At 49.1% G+C, this 23972-nt stretch overlaps 1 protein-coding gene across 4 annotated transcripts in view; it reads right to left on the bottom strand.

Annotated features, from left to right (window-relative positions):
- Positions 1-23972, bottom strand: part of Lyzl4 (lysozyme like 4) — a 35874-nt gene that overhangs the window by 5910 nt on the left and 5992 nt on the right. For 2 of the 4 annotated variants that reach the window (XM_076917390.1, XM_076917389.1), the window contains exons 2-4: positions 1315-1564; positions 1052-1201; positions 38-116 (exon numbers count right to left, since the gene is read on the bottom strand). In XM_076917390.1, the coding sequence (XP_076773505.1) occupies positions 38-116; positions 1052-1201; positions 1315-1453 (368 nt within the window). In that variant the 5' untranslated portion in view covers positions 1454-1564. Of the gene's footprint in view, positions 1-37; positions 117-1051; positions 1202-1314; positions 1565-3910; positions 4173-23972 lie in introns of those variants that run through there. The other 2 variants (XM_076917387.1, XM_076917388.1) reach the window with 2 other exon arrangements.

Genomic DNA, 23972 nt, shown 5'->3' on the forward strand with positions numbered 1-23972 from the left:
CTCCAGCCTCCAGCATGAGCTGCAGACACCCACTTACCATGCTCCCATCCCACGTTTTCCTTTCACGATTTTTTTGGCGCACTCGATCGTATCCTTTAAGTTTGGATTCAGTAAAGCTACGAAGGAAGTGGAATGGGTTGATGCTGTGGCATCGATGACAGCAAGCATATCTCTCCACCCTACAACCTCCCTTCCCACTACTTGCCCTCACAGTCTGTCATTTACAGAGGCTGAAAACCCTAGACACTCCTCATCAATCAGGGTAGAGGGAAATGCTATCTTTATTGTGGCCCAAGGATGCTGGGACCTAGACCCTGTGCTGCAGAGACCCCTCAGGTGTCAGGGACACCTTTCCTAGCCTTTTGGTGTAGCCTTGACTCAGGACCCACTTTTCATTTGTGTCTGCCTCCAGTTCCACTCATCAGCCACGTGGCCTTGGATGTGGACTCGATGTATCTGGGCCCCGATTTACCTGTTTGTAGAATGGGGTAGAAACAGTACCTACATCTGAGAGGCCGCTGTAAGCATTAACTGAGCTGACACCTGCCAAGGTCTTAGGAAAACTCTTGACAAAGCTCCCTAAAGCTCACAGGACACAGGAGCAGACCCTGGCCAGTTGCTTCGTCTCAGCCAGAGATTCTTAGGTCCCTTAGGAGAGGCAGATATGTCCTCTTTGGGCTTTTCCTGTCTCCTCCTTACAACCACTTCTGATCTGTCATGGTGACAGTATGGCTCACCTCAGGAAAGTTAATGGACATGCATGGGTGACATAGGATCAGACAGAGCAATCTTTCTATTCTCAAGCTGCCTGAGCTCTGTTGCCTGCCCCTGCTCCCAACTCCCAGACATCCCAGCACCTTCTGGGTCCATCGGCTTTTATCTTTTTTTCCTTCTCAGGCTAACACACCCTTCTCTCATGCTCCTGTTAGGCTAGCACTCCACCTCCCAGGGGTGAGCTTCAGACACAGCCAGTTCCCTCTCCCTGTCTCCTCCAAACATGTAGGTTCTGCAGCCTCCTGTGCCCCGAGGGACTGGAGAGAAAGGGACCCACCAGTGCAGGACACGCTGCAGAGGTTCTTGCCATGGTCACACCATTCACTGTCACGGATCTGAAAGAGGCCGAAGCCGGTGGAGCCATCTTGTGAGTTCTCATAGACAGCTGAGGGGTTGAACTTGCTCTCAAAATAAGCCAGGCACACCCCTAAGAGGTGGAACAGCGTGTGGTGTGAGAAGAGGCTGGCGGTAGGGGATGAGATGGCAGGGGGTGGAGATCAAGGAGGTGAGGAGAGAGGGCCTGAAAGGGTCCGTACTCACAGTTTTCAAGGCTGTAACCCTCAAAGTAATTCAAGCCCCCGTCATAGAGTTTCTTAGCCACCGTGCAGCGCCCCAAGATGGAAGCACCGATCGGAGTCAGCAAGTAGCTGATGAGGAGAAGCACCAGGTACAGCTGCATCTTCTCCAGGATCTGGTGGCTCAGGGCTGCGGATGCTAGCTGAACGGAGAGTCTCAGGCAGCTCCTTCCAAGGTCATAGGGACACAGGACTTTCCAGGGAAAAGAGAGGCACTGAAGGGCGGTGGGGGGGGTGGTCAGGAAGAGCAATGAAAGAAGGAAGAGATGGAAGGAAAGGGGATGGGAAAGAGGAAGAAAAAACAGAGGAAGAGGAGAAAGAAGGAAGACAGCTCACTGCATGTTCATCTCTGTGCACAGCCATTCCTGCTCTGGCAAATTACTTCCACTGATGCCTTTTAAGCCTGCACTGTGTCCCCAGTTGTGGCCTCAGCAGTCTTCGTGCCAGGTTTTCTGTCAGCAATCTCCATTGACATCCCTGGCTGTCAACAAAGGGGACAGCGCCAGAGGACAAGCCACTGGACTCACAGTGCCTCCATCTTCCTAGTCTGCAATGATGGGTGGTCTCTCAGATAACTGACCTCCCATCCTCTGCTTTTGCAGCGACCACTTAAACCTTTCGCAGGCACAGGCCCATGCTGCCCGTCTTCAAAAGCAGCTGGAGCAATGGCCCCCAAAACGTATAAGATGTTACCTTGAGACACTGCTGGCTCCTCGTTCACAGAACACCCTGCTTGGGCCTGTTTGCAAGAGCCACGCCCCTTTCACTATACACCTACTAGTCTCAGCTTGGTGCCTTTGAACGCAGACCTTCCCTAACCACAGACACTGTCCCCACACAAGCCACTCTGCAGCTACTGGCCCTCACCCCTGGTACAACACCAAAAGACTGACTTGGCCCTGCCTGAGGTCTCCCTTCCCCTGCCCAGACTTTGCTGCCCACAGTCCCTTTGTGACCCCTAGGGAATGAGAATCCTGGTTTTAGTCGTTGTCCCATGCCTCAAAACAGAATATCTGACTGGAAAGCAGGGTTTAGCTTCCTCCCAGTGTGCCCCACACTCTGTCACTACAGAGCAGTGGATAACCACCTCAGGCTGCTGTGTTACCATTCACACATATGTATGCTTTCCTGGTGACAGTCTCCTCCTCCTAGAGCCTGCAGCCATGGTGCAGAAGGTTCTTTGTTGGGGATTATTCTGTGTATTGGAGATCTGGCACATACCCAGAGGGTGGCTTAGGTGTGAACTGTTGCCCTTAGACTCTTGGGTTTGAATCGATGGCCCAAGTGCTGATGCTGTTTCCGGAAGGTTTAGAGCTGTTAAGAGGTGACACCAGCCCCACTTCCTGTTCTTGGCTTCCTGATTGCAGATACAATGTGACAAGTCACCTTGAGCTTTTATAAATGCAAGAAGTCACCTCATGACCTTGTCACCATGGTGGACAGTACCACCAAACCACAGCCACAAATAAATCTTTCCATCTTTAGGTTGTTGGGTATTTGGTCCCCTCTGTAATGAGCAAAATGTCCTCTGAAGAATAAAATCGCTCTCTACCGTGATCTAATAGCTTAGGTGAAACTTTTAATGGACCAAAGGTGACAAACATGTTTAATTTCGCTGTGTGGTTAGTTGTATATCTGACCACTGTCTCAGGAGGTGGTATCTTGGTTCTCAGGTAGCCTGGGTCTTAATAGCTGCGTTGCTCTCTGCAGCTGGGATGGCAGTGACCCCAGCAGGGACCTTAACAAGTTACTCAACTTCTCTGTGCTCCAGTGCCCTTGCCTGTCACACAGAAGAAAACACTCCTTGCCTAATTGTGCTGAGAAACCAAGTTCAGTACAGCAAGCCCTACATCCTCAGGACAGCCTCATTCTGAGTCCTGGCTGCACACCCTTGGTCCTCATTAATAACTGAATTTCTATGCATGAGGAGAAAGACCATGTTGACATTTTCCAGCCGTGCAAAAAGTATTTCAGGAAACATTAGTCTTTCCCAGGCTAGGCGCTGTCTCAGCTCCTCCCTCCCTCCAGCAGCTAATTCAGCAGGATCATGGATGCTGTTCTAAAGCATACCCACCCCTCAGCTGCCTGTCTGCCACTGTCCCGGCCCGGGGAACCACCATCTCTGACTAATTACAGATTTCCAACAACATCCCCCGCATACCATTTGTCTAATTCCTCCTGATCTGGCCCCTGAGTCCCTCTTCAGTCTGACTCCAGGTCACCCCAGACCCTTCCTCCCCCTTTGTTCTTCCACAGGCTCCCTGAATGCATGCCCTGGACCACACCAATGCCACCACAGGTCCTTTGGGCCAGCTGTTCCTTCCACTTACATGACTACTCTAATGACCATAGTATTAACCATGGCCACTGACCCATCGAGGAAGGTGGCATGGTTGTCTTTGTAATACACCCTAACAGCAATCACTGTGTTGCTTTTGTTCTCTTGCTTATGACCTCTGTCTCATGCAGAAAGCTTGCCTGACGCTGTCTGTTCCCCAGAGGTCAGTGTCCAGTACCTTGCTGGTTTTCAATCATCTTGTTGAAAGAATGAGCATGCTTACCCTTCCAAAATGTGTCTCCTGATGACCAAAAGGGGACTTTACTGACAAATGTGATCTACAGCTGGGTGTCCTTTGCTCTTCTCTGCTCCTGCCCACAGAGGCCCACCTATCAGCCCGGCAGGGAGTCCACGTTGCTTGCAGGCTGGGTACTCTGCCAACACTGGGTCCCCTGGGCTTTCTCAGATGCCAATTTCTTAGTAACTCATTTGTCTTCACCCAAGAGTTTCTACACCATCGATCCTGCTCCATGAGAAACTCTTCTAGAACCTTCTCTATGACATCTGTGAACCAGAATGTTCTGAAAGGGGGGAGGAATCCATCGTCACCACTGAAACCGTATTAGCTTTCTGCTGCTGCTATGGCATGTGTGAGAAGTCTGACGTGAGCCTCAGGAGACTCAGAGCAGGGTGCCGGGCAGGCCCAGGCTCCTTCTGGAGACAGTAAAGATGGTCCGTTCCTGTTTACACAATGTGTTGGCTGAAGGCCACTCTAACTGCTGAGGGCTGCCCGCACTTCTCACTCTGTTCCCTTCCTGGTCATCAGAGACATCAGGGTGAGTCTAAATCCCTCCCACCAGGACTCTGTCCTACCTTCCTCCCTCAGGTCAACTCCTTAGGCCTTCTCTCTCACTATTCTGAGGATTTTTGTCACTAGATTGGTCCACCCAGACTTCAGGGAAATCTCCCCTTGAGGTACTCAGCCTTAATCATATCTGAAAATCCATTTTGCTAGGGATACACCCTGATGTCCCAAGGATTATGGCAGGGACACATTTGCCAGGGCAGTACCCTGCCAGCCACAGCATTACCACTGGTGGAACACAACAGAAACACCCTTAGTCGGCCTGTCTATTTGCAAGGCCCAGGATCAAGGATGCTCTCTTTTTGGATCTAGGCCACCTAATCTGAGACATGAAGTGTCAGCTTGGGTTATTGTTAGGTCTCAAACTATTAGAGGCCTTAAGATAGGAGAGGATACATTGACTCGTGGGAACATGGAAGCGGTTCCAGACGGCTCAGTTAAAACTGGTAATGGCATGATTGACTTAAAATAAGAGTGGAAACACACACACACACACACACACACACACACACACACACACACACACACACACACACTAAACCAGCTGCAAACACTTCTGCTTAGACCCATAAGTGCATCAGCAACCTTCAGCGTTGTTCTTTCTTTAAGCATCCGACCACAGTGTGTGTGTGTGATGTGTGTGGAGTGTATGAGTGTGCATGTATGAGGGTGTGTGGGCATGTGAGTGTGTGGTGTGCTATATACTACACTGTGTCACTTGGAGCATCCATTGCTTTAAAGGAAAAGAATGACTTAGAAACAGACAAAGTGACGTCCTCTAACCCTCCCCTCTATGCTGTCAAGATTGTAACTTTAATGTTTTCAAATCCTATTTTTATTGATGGCTCTTAAACACTTTAACCTTCCATCTAGCCTACCACCAACCAGAGGTGGTGGGAAAGAAAGGATACAGGGAAGTGGACCTGTTTAGAAAGGTTCTTTGGAGCAACTCTCATCTGTGTTGTCTAGAAATCAGCGGTTCAGTTCACTGGTGAGCAGGCAGCACAGCTCAATCCACTCACAAACACCTCACAGATACGCCAGCAGTCTAGTTTGGTAGAATTGGGTTAACAACAGCGGTGACATGACCTAGTAGAGACAGCCAGGCCTCAGCCTTGGCTCAAGTCAGTAGGAGGGACCCAGGGGGACACCAGGAGAAGTTCTCGGCTGTGCCTCTCTCAGGGAAGCAAAAATCAGCAAAGATGCGAGACCCACGAACATTGCGCAGCTAGCTGTACCAGCAAGCCTAGCTCTGTCTCCATCACTCTGCGGAGTCCTATTTATACCTTCCAAACATGACGTGTCTTCCACGGGCCTTGCCTCAGCATGAGTCTTGCCTCAGCCCATGCATCCAATCAGCCTGAGTCCTTGGAAGTGGCAACAAACTGCAGCACAGCACCAGGAGTGTTTTGGTACATTTCCCTCTATGGAGTCCCGACAAATGCAGCTCAACTGCACAGTGTAAGGCAGACCAATACATGCATGTTGTTAGCAAGGAATCCTTCATCACATGTCCTTTCACGTGCTTGCTTTAGAAGACCATCCTCTCTCCTGTGTCTGCTTCGATGAAACATTCCTTCATGAGTCTGCCTTAACCTTTCACACCCGTGTACACTGATATGTTACTTCACGTGTTTACCCCAGCAAAACACCACCCAACCGACTTTCTAAAGAGGTTAGAAGATGTTAAAAACTTACCCTGCATTTACTCCTTCAGCAAAATGCTTTTTGATAACTCCCATTCCCCAAGTTTCACAACGTATTCAACTAATGTTTATCATTACCTTAAGCTGGAGTGACAGATTGTGTCCAGCACGGTTAGTCACCTGCCTCCGGCTTACACTCACCTAAGCTGGCAGGTCGGCACTAAGGGGACACCTGGGTGACAGAGTATACCTTGCTACTCACACCGGAGAGCAGCATGTAACCTGATAACTTCTAAAAAGCTCTTGAGGGTCAGCTTGGGTTAGCACACCCCTAAAGACTCTCTCTCTAGTCAAGAGAAGTCTCAGGAGAGAGCAGACGAAGTCTAGTTGGCTTCTAGGACCTCCGCCTCTGCATATACCCCATTGTTGTCTGTGCACACTTCTTATTTGTCTGTGGAAAACCAGTACACACACAGGGGTTAGTGGAGCATCCTGGGAAGCAGGCCCCCTTACTAGCTGAGGGCAAAGACTAGTAAGCACAGCACAGGAGCTAAATACAGCAGCTGTTATTGCAACTGTTCTTTTGGAAAGAAGCCATGCCAATCATGTCCATGCTGTCTAATGACTGCGTTGGGCTATAGTGGCAGAACTGGGGTGGGGTTAAAAGGCCTTTGAAATCTGAATTGTTTATTATTCAAAATAATATCTGCTACCCCCCCCCCAACATGGATTTGACTGGACCAACTTGGTTTTGCATTTGCCACTAACTGTGTGGCCTCAAGACAGCTGCTCCTCCTCTATGTGCCTCAGCTTCTTCACCATGAGGCTAAAGATGCAGTGATACAGTGTGCACATTGCTCAAAGCCTGTACCATGAATGGATGTGGATAGCAAGTCTCAGAAGATGGGCAAAAAAAATTACCAGCAAGATAGGGACACAGTCAAACTGACCCCTGCTTCTGTCCCCTTCCCACTAGTGTTCAACTGCCACTGGAGGGACAGACGGCTCCATAGCTCCACCTCCTCCAAGCAGAAGCCAGCAGCACACACAAAGCCCCAGGTCCTGGTGCCCTAGGCTCCTCCTCAGCAGGTTTCTGGTGCCAGGATGTTACCCCAATACAGGCCTTTTTATGTAGTCCTTGTGAGTAAAATGCAAGGAAGACAGAGACTACATGGCTGACTCCAGCTTCAAGGAGAGGAAGCAGTCCAGGCCTTGACAATCTCCAACAGAGGGACCCAGCGAGGTCATCCCTGAGCCTTGGAAACCAAACCGTCCTCCTTCGCGATGAGTGCTCCTGTATGACTGACGAGCCTTAGCTTACCAGGGATCCCCTGATTGAACAATGCAGAGCCGGGGATCATTGCAAAAGCAAGAGGAATTTTATTGTTCCAGCATGCTGGGGTCATCCTGCATCCAAAAGGAGAGGCGATGACCCTGGGTAGCTCATTCGGCGGACCTTTATACAGTTTTGAGGGGTAGCATACAGAAACATCAGCTAGGCACAATACGATTGGCAGAACGGTTTGACTTTTAAACGGATTGGTCTTTAGGGAATGAAGTGGCAGGGACTTCCCTTGTCTGCGGGTGGCCAACGGTCCTCCATGGAATGTGTCCATGTGCTCTGGGCCTCCCCAAGCCGCTGGTCAGTCCCCGCCCCCTGCAGTCTGAGGAATAGAATGTTAATTAGCCTCTCTCTTCCAGAGGGACAAGTGTTCCAAAGTTTCTGAGCTGACCGCTTCACTCCCTTTCCGGTATGGTGACTCTGAGGTCAGAGAGCCGTCAGCTCAAACTGTTTCTGGTGAAGAAATCATACAACAGGAGAAAGAGCTAAGGATCGAGGAAACGGGGTGTGCATGCGCATGTGGCTCAGCTGGCGATTCGCCAAGCATGTTTGAGACAGGAGGATCAGAGGTTTGAGACCATCTCTTGACTACACAATGAGAGAAAGACGACAAAATCATCTATACATGATGATGTGATATCCAGCCTAGGATCAGCAATTAAATCTAGACACTATCGCTTGCTGGCTATGTGAGACACTAAGACCCCATTGTGTGGAGGCTCTTCTGGTTCAGTTTGGGTCACTTAGAACCAGAGAATGCTTTGATGCAGCATCCTGGCCTCTGGGTTTGTTAGATACAACAAAGGAAACCATTACTGTAAAAGAATGGGCTTTTCTCCGCCTTCCCTTGTTCCTAAATAATGACATAGAGACCTTATATTTATTTTAAGCTTCTTGCAGTATAGCTGAGAAGATTTCGACCTACTCTAACCCGAAAATGCTGGTCTTAGTCTACTTCCCAGCCTGCTTCCCAGCCACGTGGCCAGTTCCATGCCATCTTAGTGAAGCTGCGCCCTGGCCTCCTCCTCCTCCTCCCACATACTGATGGCAACTCCCTAGAGTCCTACCCAAGTCCCGCCCCTTCTGGTCCTGCCCAGCCACAGGGTGATCAGCCCAAGAGACGAAGAAAAACAATGCTCCACAAAATACTGAGTCAGGAAATGTCCTACAATAATGACATAATGACAAAATCAAAGTATGGACAGCAAGCAGATCTCAGGCACAGAAATCAGCACTCAACACAAAGTGTGCAAACCATACCCCACAGCATAGCGTCATCAACGGTGGAGGCGTGGCCAGGGTGGAGGCATGGCCAGGGTGGAGGCGTGACTGTCTGGGGCGTGGTCAGGGTGGAGGCGTGGTGGGTGGGCGTGGCCAGGGTGGAGGTGTGGCACCCACAGCAGTGGGACACAGCCCAATACTGTGCAACCTGAACAGGCATGCACAGCAGCACCTGGGGTCACTCTTAGCAGAAATGTTTAACTTGAAGACACGCAGCTGAATGTCAGTGTCCTGAAAACAGAGGAGGCAGAAAGAATGGAGGGCACTGGAACCCACACTTACGGGGTAGACTAAATCTTCATAAAAGCCAAAGGCAATTTGTAATCTTAGGCTGGGTTCTGGGCTGGGGAGATGGTTCGGTTGGTAAAGTGCCTACCATGCAAGCATGAAGGCCTAGATTCAATCCCCAGTACCTTTGTAAGAACCAGGCCCTGCAGCACACACATCTGAACCCGAACACTGGGCACAGGGCAGAGATGGCCCACACAGGTGGAGCTGATTGGCTGGCCAGCCTAGCCAACCTGTGAGCTCCAGGTTCAGTGAGAGATCCCAGCTCAAAAGACAATTTGTGAGAAACTGAGGAAAGTAACCAGTGTCAACCGCTTGCTTCCACGTGTATGCACCTACAAGCACACATGCATTCACATAGAACAACTGCTTGCTTCCACATGTGTGCACATACAAGCACACACACACACACATGCACATAAAGCAAAAGAAGATAAAGAAGCTACAGAGGACATGTGTGGTACTTCAGATTAGAGCCTGGGTGGCAGTTGTTGGGAAGGTGCTGTCCTCGCTCTTGAGAGCCCATTCCCAAGTGTTTAGGGGCAAAATGCCACAGCGTCTACAGCTGGTTTTCAGAGGGTCTGTCTAAAACCGGGGTAGAAGGAACACAAAGTAGGAATTTTAGGCCCGAAGGCCCTTCTAGAAAGTGGGAACCTGAGATTTAGACCTAGCTGCTGACCTGGCTGCTGAGGACTCAATCCCAAGCCCCTGAGTGGTAGTTTTTCTTACAGAATAGCGGCCTCTCAGTGTGCCCCAGAACTGGGCACTCACCAGATAGTGCCAGAACCTTCCTTGACAGATGGCCTGCGTCTGCTGAACTGATACCCTCGGGTACCACAGCCTATAATTGTAGCTATATCTGGGCTCTTATCTATATCTATAAAGTATCAACACGTGCCCAGAAAGTGTGCCAGCTGGCCCACCCCACTCTAGGATCATGCTGAAAGCATTCTGGTTTCCCTGTTTGCAAAGTCATTTCCTCTGTGCAGCTGTCAGTCAGAGCCATGTCACGCAGCCTGGCGCCCTTCGCAGCAAGCTCACACCACTGCTGGAGCACTTCTGGTGGAGCTGGAGAGTGGTGGGCAAGCACACTCAAGCCAGCACATTCACACATGTACAAGACCCCAACCAGAACTCAGAGTTCCAAAAGAAAGAAGGTTGGGCATGCAGCTAAAACCACCTTAAATGAACCCCAATGGTGTTTAAGTGTAGGATAGAGATCACTTCAAAGAAGGTGGAACCTGCCCTTAGCTGATGTCTGGACCTGCCCTAACAGAAGGAAGGAAGGAAGGAAGGAAGGAAGGAAGGAAGGAAGGAAGGAAGGAAGGAAGGGGCAAGTCTGACAAGGACACCCTCATGAGAGAGATAAAGAAGTGGACCCTCTAAGCCACCTTGCTACTTCTGTAAACCCAGCTATGTAAAGCAAGAAGTTTGCCTTGTGCCTTGCCAATATAGGGACCCAGAGGCTGCAACAGCACCATCCAGAGCCTGACACAGCAGCCGTCGCCTCACGAACCCCCTTTAGTCAGATCCTGTTCCTCGATGCTGAAAGCCCCTAACGGCTCTGAGGGATCCAAGTTGGCTGCCACACCTTGCTTTTCAAATCAAATCATTCTTGGCTGTGGTGTTGTATGCCATGCTTAAAATATTAAGCTGGCATCAGGAAGGCCATTCCATGTCTGAGCACTCACTAAGGGTTGCTCTGAAAGGAAGTGTGTTCACAGCATGAAGAAAAGCCACTAAAGGCAGAGGGAGGTGGAGATGTTATCTTTTATGCACACTCTTCTTGCCACCATGTGGGAACAAAGCTTCCCTCAGCTATCCACAATGCAGTGCCAAGAAGGAGAAAGGCCTCAGGCTGTGCCAAGAGAAATACTGCGCAGGGAACAGGCAGAGGGCTTGTCACGACTTGGCATGGTGGGAGGCAGAAACACCATTTTGGTCCCTAAAATCTTAGGAGCTGACGTTACAAAAGGCACAGGGGTGCCTCCCCCAGAGAGCCCTCTGAGGTGCTCTGAAGGCACGGAGGCATCAGGTTGTGGGAAGGAGTCTCGGATCCATATGAAATATACTTGAGGTGCTTCCTCACCTCTACGACCCTTGCACCCCTATCATGGAAGAAATAGCTGCTGGCACGCAGTCAGAGGATGGAACCGGAGAAGGATTTTCAGTTACTCTGAGGCCCTAAACCACTGACTAAAGGATAAATGAATGAAGAATGAATGAATGAACTGACTTTAAGTGAGGAATGCTTGCCATTACCTCATGCCTCTGTTCTAATACAATCGTCTTCCAACCACTAAAATGTAAATTCAGTTATTTGATCAACAACAGGAATTCAGTACCTCCTACCGTGACAACCCACAACAGGAGAGAAACACACAGGATCACAAGGCCATGAGATAGACAGACAGACAGACAGACAGACATCACATTGAAGACCTGGAGGACAGTCAACAAAGCACTTGCCTTATAAACCTGAGGGTTGGGGTTTGAGAAAGCTGGAACACACCTGTAGTTACAATGCTACACGGAGGAAGGGAGGCAGGCAGTTCTCTGGAAACTTGTCCAACTAGACTGGCTTATAAGGCAAAGTTCCAGGCCAGTGAGAGACCCTGTCTCCAGCAAGAGGTAGAAGGAGCCAGAGGACCAACAACCAGAGATTGTTCTCTGACCTCCACAAGTGTACCATACGCGAAAGCACCAGCACCCCACACACTCACCTATACTCTCTCTCTCTCTCTCTCTCTCTCTCTCTCTCTCTCTCTCTCTCTCTCTTTCTCTCTCTAAAATACACAATAACTTTAGAAATCAGACTTACACCATTACATGTTCGGACTTTTCGATCTGAAAAGTTAATGTAAGCCTTGAAAACATGAGTCATAGCCTTGGGATGATGACAGCCATTCCTGGGGGACCTGAGAATTTGCAACTCACACTACCCCACTTTGTGGGGAACCTAGTGGTTGCAGGATTCAGTTACCCACCCACATCACCCAGACCATAGACGGAGGACCCTTCTGTATCTGCTCAAATCCACACCTACAGTGGCTTTTACACTCATTCAGTAAAATGCTTTTCTGGCAAACATGAAGACCTGCTTTGGGGTCTCCAGCACCCATGTAAAAGCTGAAACCCAATTCTGGAAGATGGGCAAACTGATGAGCTCCAGGTTTGATGAGCGACCTCATCTCTAACAAAATTAAGTGGGCAACAGTGAAAGAAGATACAAGAAGTCAACCTCACTCTCTCTTATACAGACTCACACAGACACACACACAGACACACAGACAGACATACACACAGATACTCACACAGACACAGCAACACACACAGATATACACACAGACATATGCATAGACACACAGGCAGACACAGAGGCACACACACAAACGAACATACATACACTCTCGCACACACATACAGACACACACACACACAGACACACACACACTGGAATGATCAGAGTGGTTTGTGTTCACACAGAACTCTAAGCAGCTCTGGACTGGCCTTTGAGTCCTATAGATCAGGAAAATGAGCAAAATGCCAGGCAGGTTTTGGACCCAATTAAAATCCACAGTGCAGGCTGAGGGGGCAGGGGAATGAGGGTGACTGTCTATCATGGTCGGTCAGGGATGACCTCATCTCCCAGCACATGCAAAGGGCAAGGGCGTAGGTCTTCGTGTGTTTCAACTTCAATGCATCTCTGATTGTGGCTGCTCAGGAAGTCGGGGATTCTGCCACCAGCCCATGTTTGCTCATCAGTCACTGTATTAGCCAGATTGACATCATATGGTGTCAACAGTGCCCACACTGAACCCTGGCTGGGGATTAGCAGAAAAACATCAGCTTGTGAGAAGCCTCAGAGCCACTTCCAAAGGGCCTTTTTCTTGCCTAAGACAAGCAGTTATAGACAAACTGGGCTGGCTCTCCAGATAGGCACGAGTGAGCCCTTTGTGTCAAATCAAGGTGCCATGGAATATGGGAAGATGCTTGCTTCATACTTTGTGAAATTCTGGAGGCTAGTGGAGATCAGCAAGAACACCAACCAAGTGTGCTGGTACATGTCCATAAGCCTAGCAGCTCAACAGCACGTAGAGGCAGGAAGATTGGGTGTTCAAAGCCACCCTCAGCTTACGCACTAAGTTCTAGCAAGGCCAGCCTAGGCTAGAGACTCTGTACCCTGACCCGACCCCCTCCAAAAGGTGGGGATGGTTAAACAGCAAATTCTACTTTTTATATGGAGAACATTAAAAATGATATTATATATCAGTTTGAGAAGGGCATTTCAGTCTGGTCTACTCCCTGTCATTCTCTTAGAACGACCATTTCCTCGGGTCATGGATCTGGTGGCAAACCAAAGACGTGGATCTTCTCCCCGGAGAGGACATAAGCAGGTTTAGCTCTAATCCTTTCCTCGACAAGCCTGAGGTGGACTTCTGTTGGCTTCCCACGCCCCTCGCTCTTCTGATGACACTTCCTCCATTTCAGCCTCTCACTCGAGGTTGGAGCACATGACCTCAAGATGAGCCAATCAGTGCCTTGCACTCCCCTAGCTATGAGGATCAGTTCAGGGAAAGACACGTGATCTACCTGGGACCAATAAGACTCAAGGAAAATTCTATGAGAGCTGTATAATCTTTGGCTCCAGCCTGGGATGCCATCACTGTGGGATTAGAAAGTGGAAATTGCCATCTTGGGATGAGTCTGTGTTTAACACAAAATAAGCGGAGCCCAGAAATGAGAGGAACCAGGTCTTCTGAAGGTTCAGACCCTTCATTAGGGCATGGGCGGGAAGACACCCATGTGCCTCGGCGTCTGATGCGCTGGGAACAGCCTAGCTGTAACTTTAATTTTTCAATCCCTATTTTTAATGATGGTTCTTAAATATGTTAACCTCCCTTTCACGTGCTTGCTTTAAAAACATCCTTTCACCTGTGTCCGCTTCAGGAAAACACTCAAACACCATTTGACCCCACTGACTCTCCAAAGAACCCTTAAGTTTCCACTTCACCTGGCTATTTCTTCAAGGATGTTTGACGACAGCTCTTCAAGTGTGTCTTCCATGTGTCCTTGACATATGACATTAACTCTCTGGGTCCCACCATGCTGGATTTGAGGACTGTATTCAGTGCATTTTCTACTGCTGTGATAAAATACCCTAATAAAGACAATGTGAGGAAGAGAGGGTTGTTTGGCTCACAGTTGGAGGCACCTACACTTGGAAGCAGAGACCTGAGGCCGTTGATAGTCAGCTTCAGTTCCTCTTTTTGCAATTCAGGACCCAGACCAGAGAATAGTACTCTGCCCTTTTATGGTGGGTCTTCCCACCCCAATTAACCAAATCACAGGCAAGCCCAGAATCTAGTCTCCTAGGTGATCTAGAGCCTGTCAAGTTGGCACTAGCCATTACGAAAATACCATATTACCAATGTGAGGTCAGTCTCCACCGTCGATGTAAACAGATGAAAAAACACCCATGGAATTAGTGATGAACACCTTCAGGTGTCCAGAGAGGATTAACTGAAGTGGGGTGGGGGCCCCCAGGCCACGGGACAGGCTCCTTTGAAGTAAGAGGGAGAAAGGAAGAAGTCGAACTGAGTCCTGGCTTCCCTCTCTCTCTCTCTCTCTCTCTGCTACTTTGTGTGAGCAGCACCACACAACCCAATGGGAAAAACCTCCCACACTTCCAGACCAATCAGGACTCAGAGGGAATAAGAGTAAGAACTAACAACCAGGGCCTGGGCTCAGTGATGTGTACGTAGTGCTCTGCTTACCGCAGAAGCTAACTGCACCCAACACGTTATTAGCAAAGAATAAGTAATGCCAAGTGCCAGGGTCATTTATAAAGAAAAAAGCTTCTGTGGCTTTGATAAATTTATCATGAAATGTCATGCAGAGGCTCAGCCCGGCCAGAGATCAGTACAGCTGTGATCACACTGGGGACATGCTGAAGGTTCTTAGATAAGGAACATCAAACACCTGAGTGTGTGCATGTATGTGTGTGTGCGTGCACACATGAATGCATGTGTGTTTGCACATGTTTTTGTATGCATGTGTGTACGAGCATATGTGTTTGGGCACATATATGTGCATCTGTGTGCAAGCACACGTTTCTGTGTACAGGTGTGTGTCTGTGTGAATGTGTGTATGTGTGTGTGCATGCATGTATGTGTATGTGTGCATGTGCACATACAGGTATAGAAAGTCATAAACTCTTTACAAAGCAGAGGACTCTTTGGAAATAGCCCTTCCTGGGGACTGTGAGTTAATTAAACCTCACTTTTAAATCCTACTTATTTTTCTCCCTACAGGCTCTGGGCATATTAGACAAGCTCAAAAGACCCATCGTTGTGGGTTTATGGGTTGCTAGCCAGGCTGCTGGGCTGACCTGCAATCCCAGACACCTGGCACAAGAGGACAGAGAGTCCAAGGCCAGTCTGGGTAATGTAGTGTGACTCTGTCTCAAAAATAAAATAAAATAAAATAAAATAATATGGCTGAGGCTATACCTCTGTGTTAGATCAGTAGCCTAGCATTCACAGGGGCCTGGGTTCAATCCCCAGCACTGCTAAATACATACATGGTATGGGAGTGGAGGGAGGAAGAGAGAAAGAGAGAGAGAGAGAGAGAGAGAGAGAGAGAGAGAGCGCTTCTAGCCTAGGCTGACACCGGGTGTGGGTAACAGAGAAATCAGAGAAAAAAATCTCAGTTCCAACCAGGAATCTTGATCCCAAAGACATCTCAGCCCCATCTGCCATCTTCCAGCTCCCTAGGGACTCTCCTTAAACACAGAAACCATCATTGATACTAAGTTAAAAGACTGGAAAGCCAGAAGTCAGTGAGGGCAGTCAGGATCTGAACAGCCTGGACCCCACTGTGCAGTGTTGCGGTGAAGTTACATGTCTGAGCCCATGACAGAGACTCAGCAGACATGGGAAGCTCCAGCTCTTAGAATAGTTTCAGACGCTGCTCTGGAGAGCTGAAGATCACCCAGCTCCTGCAACCCTTCTGGCTCATAGTTCTCAGGAACTGCCAAGTCCTCACCACCACCACCCCTGCCTCCTGGGGACTGCAGGCAGCCTGACAGGGTCATGTGATCACTAAGCCTGCTTCTCTCAGCTGCAGGACACCTACCTCCTTTGGTGATGTTTCAGATTCCTAGAGGGTTGAGGAGATGGATCAGTGGAAAACAGGACTGCTCTGAAAGCATGAGGACCTGAATTCGGATTCCTAGAACCCACTAAAAGCCAGACATGGTAACACACCCCTGCAATCCTAGCATTCTTACAGCAAGACTGGAGGCAGAGACAGAAGAGCGCCCTGATGCTGTCAGCCCAGCCTACTTGGTAGTCACAACAGCATTCACAAGACTGAAAGACAAAGACCAAAATCTGAGGCTATGCTCCAACCCCACATGCATACCGTGGCACGTATGCACCACAACACACACACAAAATACACACAGACACACACGCATACAGACATTTTTGTTTAAAGAACAGACATCCCCTTTATCTGGCAGGCCTGAAGCCTTGAAGCTCCTTCCTTAAGTCCCGTGACACTGGCCGAGGTGGCTGCGTTCATAAAACTCCAAAGGCTGACCCAGGAGCTCTTCTCTCCAGCCTCTACTCCTCTCCCTCCCCAAACCTAACAACAGTGAATGCCCGGTAATGAGGGGATGTGTCTTCCACAGCCTCAGCCAGTACACACCAGAGGCCAGGTACCTGTGTGAGCATACTCAGCTTGGGGGAGCATGGTGAGCATCAGCCAGGTCAGAGAAGAATTGCAGCCAGGCATACAAACATGGCAGGGCTCAGGCAGCCACCGGTTTCTGAGAAAAGCAGCCCGCTGCTTTCCTACGCTGCTCACTTGGCTTTTAAATAAGATCTGCTTTGTGCTCACAGTCCTCAAAGGCTTTTCCCGCCATGCCTCAAAATCCACTCGTTCCCCAGACTGTGAGCTCCATATTGGGGTGAATATGGCATCGAGAGTGTCACCATCCCTTCCTGTCTGAATCATGTGACTTTAAACTAGCCCCTTCCTGAGCCCTGTGAAGAGGAGTCTCGCTTTGCCTCCAGTGAAAGCCGATCTTCCCAGGAAAAAAAAAAAATGTATTCCAACTAGTTGAGATTTATGCTAATGGCCCTTGAGTCTCTCTGATTCAGTTTAGATCTTTTAAAATGCCTTGATTAAATTTGGATTTTCCAAAAATGTCAGAGACTTTGAATCAGGAAGTGCAAATGCGGCGCAAGTTTTGCCAAGTGTGGGACGCGTCTCTTCTTCTGTCCTTCACGTTCTTTCGTGACTGAGACCCGTGGTTTACACAAACGGGTACATATTTAGCCTGATGGCTGAGAAAAAAACACTTACCAGAATCACACCCCATCTCCCTTGCCTCACAGGCTTTGGGTATCTTGGAGGTAAAGGCTTGCTTGGGTCTCCTTCAGTACCCTGGCCATGTCTGTACAGGTCAGGCTGTGAGTTCCAAGTTAACTCAGTAACTGTTCCCTTAGGAAGACACAGGAACAGTGCAGCAAAATCTCTCAGAAGTGAGATGGCTGAAGCAAAGCAAGCGTCAGAGTCTTCACCACATCTCAGGGCTGAGCACCAGTGCTTGGATGACAGACTGGGATTCTCCAACACCCACACTTGGCATAGACAGGTAGAGCTGACACAACGACAACCCCCTTCTGGGAAGCCAATTTTCTGGCAAATGACGGGGGGGGGGGGGGGGGGGGGGGGAGGAAGCTGTGAATGGCCCAGGTTCCCCTGTCCTTTGCAATCTGACAGCAGTGACAAGCAATGCCCCAGTGGCCATGGAAAGAAGCTGGAGCAGGAAGGACAAGTGTTGGAGATGTAACAGAACCTGCTGTTGGCAGCTGGGGAACATGCTGGGACATGTTTGGGACATTTCCTCCTACATCTGAGGTCTTCCTGAGCTCCAACAGCTGAGAAACCCTCCAGGGAATCTGAACAGGACCAGAAGCCAAAGCTTGACCTGGCTTTTGAATAACTTATTTTATTTTACCAGTGCCTCAAGCCTAGGCTGGCCTTGAACTTGCCATGTAGCCAAGGATGACTTTAATTTTTGATCCTCCCGTGTCTACCTCCCTAGCACTGTTACAGGTCTGTACCCTGACTGGTTTTATCCAATGCAGGGAATCAAACCCAGATGCTTCTATGTGCTAAGCATGCACGGAGTCAGTATGCGGAATCCCCGCTGTACTTATTCTCTGCAGGTAATAGAAAATCCCAATGGGTGGCTGGGACAAATAGATTTTTGCATTTGTTGGCAAGCCAGCAGGGCTGATTTGATAGCTCCAGAGGCGATTGCAGAATACCTCAGCATTGCACGAACCTCCTAGTAGGTTGCCTGCACCCCAGATCCTTCCACTGGGTTTGTCATGGGTAGAATCAGCAAGGAATCAGAATGGCTTCCCAAAGATTTCTCGAAAAGCCAACATGGGGGCCTGGGGCTGTGGCTCAGTTGGCAGCCTGCTTGCCTACCACACACAGAACACCTGGGTTTGATCCCTAACATGGAGTAAAATCAGGTGTGATGGCTCATGTCTCTCAAACAGTATCTGAGAGGTGAGGTTGAGGATCATGGGTTCAAGGTCATCCTTAGCTACATAGAAAGTTTGAAGCCATGCTGGGCAACTTGAGACCCTATCTTTAAAAAGCAGGGAGGGAGGGGATGAGGAAGGGAGAAAAGAAGGAAAAAAGAAAGGGAGGGAGGGAAAGAAGTGGTGAGGCCCAGGGCTGAGGTATAGCACAGTTTCCAGGAGCCAGATGTGAAGGGGCACCCCTATATTTCCCAGCAGGTAGGAATCTGAGGCAGGAGGATCTTAAGTCTGAGGGCAGTCTGACTTACACAGTAAAAACCTGTCTCCAAAAAACCAAGTTGCAAGGTCTCTTCCCACCCCTTCCCCCACTCTGAAACAACCGCCATATGACTTCTTTTTTTTTTTTTTATCCTTAATGTTTTATTACATGTACTTATTGTGAGTGGGAACCACAGGTAAACCAAGGCCCACACCTGGAGAGCAGAGACAGCTTAAAAGAGCTGGTTCCCCCCCCTCCCACCATGTGTGTCTGGAGATTGAACCTGTGCTGGCAGGCCTGGGGGGCCATACCTTTACCCAGTGGCCCCATTGTGTGGCTTCTATCATGGAGGTTGGGTTTTCACTTTTTAGGACTTCAAAGAATTAGAAACAAGAAGTTATCTCCCTTAGCACACTGCCCCTGCACCAGCAGCCTATTGCCTGTTACTGCTAAACCCCAATTTGCAGGTCCATTCGTCTACTGAGAGGCATCTATCTGCGCCATCTCCAGTTTCAGGTTATTCCTGTATTGTGCTCACTGCTTTCCGAGGCTGTTAGTTAAATCACAATTAGAACCGCAGGGCAGATAGACCTGAGTCATGGGGCACAGAGACATTAAACTTCCTATGTAATTGCAAGATCATTTTTGCAACGTGGCTTTGCGTTTCTCACTCCCTGAGGCAATATGTGGTTGTCTAGCGGCTCTCGTGGGGAGCTCTGGGAGGAACTGAGAGTAGCCCACTGTCCACCTCTGGACCTGGAGGGATCAGGCCTGGCCAGGTGAGCAAATGGAACTCCAGCCAGGATGTGAATGGCTCTGGAGGTTGGGAAAGTCTATGGGGTACCATCCACGTTCTGGGTAGGAGTGTAAGGATGGTATAATTGCCTCTACACACAACTTGACTTTTACTGTCAACTTGACACAAACCAGTCACCTGGGGAGAGGGAGCCTCAGTTAAAGAAATAGTTTTCACTGGATTGTCTGTGAAGCATCTTCTTGATTAATGACTGGTGTGGTAGGGTTCTGACCACCGTGGGCAGTGCCATCCCTAGGCAGGGAGTCCTGGGCTGTATAAGAAAGCTATCTGAGCAGGAGGCCGGGGGTGGAGGAATCCAGTAAGCATTCCTCTGAGGTTCCTACTTCAAGTTCCTGCCTTGAGTTTCTACCTTGGTTTTACTTAATGATAGACTGTAACCTGTCCATCTTAGCTTAGTTATCCTATGAAGATAAACCCTCTCCTCCCCAAGTGGCTTTGGGTCATGGAGTTTATCGCAGAAGCAGAAAGTAACCAAGCATGCCTTCCCTGGACCTGAGAGCTGAGCCTTGGCAAGATCAGCAGGTGGGAGCCTCAGAGCCCAGGGAGCAGCAGAGCAGTGCAGAGCATGATGCAACCACCCCCAACCCTAAACTTTTCCTGTTCAGGGGCTGTGCTTTCTCCAGCTTCTTGTTCCTATATAACTCTACCACTTCAGACATTCTTTCTCTTTTTGCTCTCTTGGCTTGGCGAAGGACTAATTGCAGGCAACAGATACTTGGGTCATGAAAGACAATACTGACCTAATGCTTTTCTAGTTTTAGCTCTGTAATGCAGTCGCTGTTTTTTGGTGGTGGGTAAGTACATAGAAATAGAATTGATACTGAACATATGGACTACACTGCCATGCTCCATACCTCCAACATGCTTGCTCTAATTTTACAGAAAGTCAGCTGAGGTGTGGACCTGGCTAATCTTGTTGTGTGACATCTTTTATTTGTAAGTTCTTAACAAGATCTTACTTAGCTTTAAAGTAATGCAAAGAAAAATACAATATGACCCCAAGAGGGTCAGACAGCTTGCCCGCTGTAGCAGTAACTAGTTTTGCATCTGGAAACCCACCAGAGACACCACTACATTATACAGGAGAAAACCCACAATTCCAATGTCTTGCCCAAGGCCCAGAGCCACTAAAGGATAAAAGCAGTGATTGACACTTCCTGGTGGTGGCTGCAGAGCCTGGCTTTTCTATGATCAGATGAACTAGATGACTGGCTTCCTGGGGAATTATGAGCAAGATGCCACTGCCACCTGGTGGGGACTCTGCCACACAGCCCAGGGCTTCCACTAGGGACAACCACACAATGATGTCCAGAGAACCCAGGACCACCACAGGACAGACATGCGCATAGAATACCTTAGGTTCTTCAAAATTCTTTGGAAACTTTATCCCAGAGAGCTCAGGATTCTAAAATGAGGATGTCCCCTTCAAAGAGAACACACTTGAGATCGGTGTTTGCAAAGAATTGTCACTAGTACATCAGTGTGTACACCAGACCCATCAGCTCTTGTGTAAGACATGGAGATGAGACACAGGATAGGATAGAGGAACTTGAAATATAGAGCCTGTAATAACTACTCTCCTCACTGCTGTGACAAACACCTGGCAAAAGCTTAAGAAGAGGGTTTGTTTGGGCTCATGGTTTGAGCATAGAGTCTACTATGGAAGGGAGGGCATGGAGGCAGGGCTTTGAGGCACCAGGTCATACTGTTCCCATAGTCAGGAAGGAGACAGAGATGGATGTTGGCATCCCCCCAGCTTCTGCTTTTTATCCAGGCTCTAGCCCATGGGAGGTGGCACCCACATATAGGGTGGGTCTTCCTCAGCTAAGTACCTTCATAGGGCTGTGTCCTAGGTGATTCCAGCCTCAGTCCATCGGATATTGAGGAGTAACTAGCTCAGGGCACTGAAGTGCCTGACAGTCCATTTGTCATATTATCACCTCTGGCTCTTCTATGCCAACCCCTCAACTTGAGATACAGCGGAAGAGAGACGTTAAGGAGGATCATAATTGTCTAGATCCTGCCAATATGCTCAGATTTGTATCTTCCCTGCCACCTCACACCTAGGACAGTGCCACACTGGGTGTACACAATCACTTGGTTTTCATCTCACAACCCTTTACCCTCTACTTATCCTTGTGGTACATACTGCAAAAGAACTTTTCATTCTGCCCTGTACAAACAGCATCTCTGGGGCGCAGCCTGCAGATTGCCACTTGGATAGTACCTCGGCAGGTTGTACAACTGGACAAAGCACCTATTGCTTCATCTCACCCACGTGAATGGAGGTGGACCTGTTCCCAAATGACTCTAGATTAAGCCAAGCACAGAGAAAAAAGGGTCAGCCAGCACAGGAAAAAGGAGGGGGGGGTGTGTCAGCATTGCCCAAAGACAGAACCAGCCCTTTGTCTCTGGTTTCTGTATGATCCCCTTTGAGACTTTGGAAGGTTCTGCCTGAGTGAGTGACTTTGCTCACCCTGGGGTCCTTCCATCACCAGATTGTCCAGCTACCCAACTGATTAACTTGGAGAGCCTTGGGTCACATGGTATCACCTGGTTGAGTGGCTGAAGACAAAATGTTGGTGACCAGTGCAAGCGGCTGTACCATGGTGGGGTTGGTGGTTGGCATTGCTTCCTACATGTTATCACAGTTGTTGTCAGAAGTGGGCACTGTCCACGTGACTCCTAAAAGAGAACAGCAAGAGTCGCCATTCCCCACTCCCGCTTGGCTTCTCCTGGACTTTGCTCTATACGTCTCTTCCTAGTCCTGACTGCAACCTGTATCCATCCCTTCGCTGTGACAAATGGCAGCCATGAGTATACCAGCTTTGTGGGTCTTTCCATCAAATGATTGAACCTGGGCGTGATCATGCACTTGATCATATTGCCCTGGAACTCTCACGTTCACCCAAGGACAGCCAGCATTCCCCGTCCTACCTCCATGGGTCCAGTCGGTGATGCCTGCTGGAATGTCGACTAGTCTGTGCTCTGGTGCAGGCAACCACAGCTGCTCGTGAGTTCATGAGAGCAGTAGCTATGTCAGGTCCAGAACACAGTGTTCCACGCCCTCCTACCCATCCTCTAACTCTTGCCCACCATGTGTTTGCTGAGCTTGGGGGGGGGGGGGCGTGGAAACCTGCTATTCTCTTTGGCCAGTTCTGAGTCCCTGCAGAGAGAAGCTTCTCTGACGAAAGCTGAGGAAGCTACTTCGTTTGAAAACAATTGTGCAGCTTTCTAATTCCACCTGAAAGGAGCCATCAGCCTCTTTTGAAAACCTTTATTTATGTGCATCGGTGTTTTGACTACATGTATGCCTGTGTGCCACATGCATGCCTGGTACCTACAGAAGCCAGAAGAAGGTATCAGATGGCCTGGAGCTGGAGTTACAGACAACTATAAACTACCATATGAATGTGAAGGTTGAATCCAGGTCCTCTGGAAAATCAGTCAGAGCTCTTAAATGCTGAACCATCTCTCCAGTCCTCTAGTCATCTCTTTAATGACAGAAAATCTGAACAGAGATGCAAGACTTGGAAGACTCTCAAAGGTGGATTTGAGGAACATACTCACAGTGAGTCCTCTGATTCCTCCCTCTCTCTGCCTCTCAGATCTCCTGGACTGGGTACTAAGTACAAACATTTCTAACCCAGAACTGTTAACAGGCACAGACATACAATTCTAACAAAAGCCTGATCTTGGTAGCCTGGGGACCAGGGCTAAAAGTAGCTTAACAATAGGAAACTTTAGCAATACTTCCTAACTCCAGCCAAACACAACCTGCCCTTGCCAGTAGGGGTGGGGGTGTTACCCAGCTCTCCTTTCACGGAAGCCAGGCACAATTGGATCATCATGTTAGGTGACACTAGAAGGACTGAACAGGAAGCTAATGGTTCCCTCCCTGCCTGGCAGAAGCAGGCAACACTCCAACTTCCCTACAAGGTAGCACCCAGCAGGGACTGAACTTCAGTTGCCACACACAGCAGCAAGACTTAATGAGATATGGTGCCTTCTCTTCCTCTTCTGATGTCAGCCAGGTCCAGAGGAGCACTGAACCTCCAACCCTCACCCAAGTCAGTGAAACCCAACAAGGCATCCCAAGATGGGCATGGTCATCACTTCTATCACGGGGGTCAATGAGGCCTCCCTGAGAGTGGAATGTCCATGTGTGCCCAGCAGCAATGAGACTGAGTGAGGCTGTGTGAAGAAGAACAAGGAACGAGTCTGCACTGTGTACCTCCTCAGAGTGAGCGTCACCCGTACCCCACAGCAAGAAAATAT

This window comes from Arvicanthis niloticus, chromosome 21 (assembly GCF_011762505.2).
Source record: "Arvicanthis niloticus isolate mArvNil1 chromosome 21, mArvNil1.pat.X, whole genome shotgun sequence".
Classification (NCBI taxonomy): domain Eukaryota; kingdom Metazoa; phylum Chordata; class Mammalia; order Rodentia; family Muridae; genus Arvicanthis; species Arvicanthis niloticus.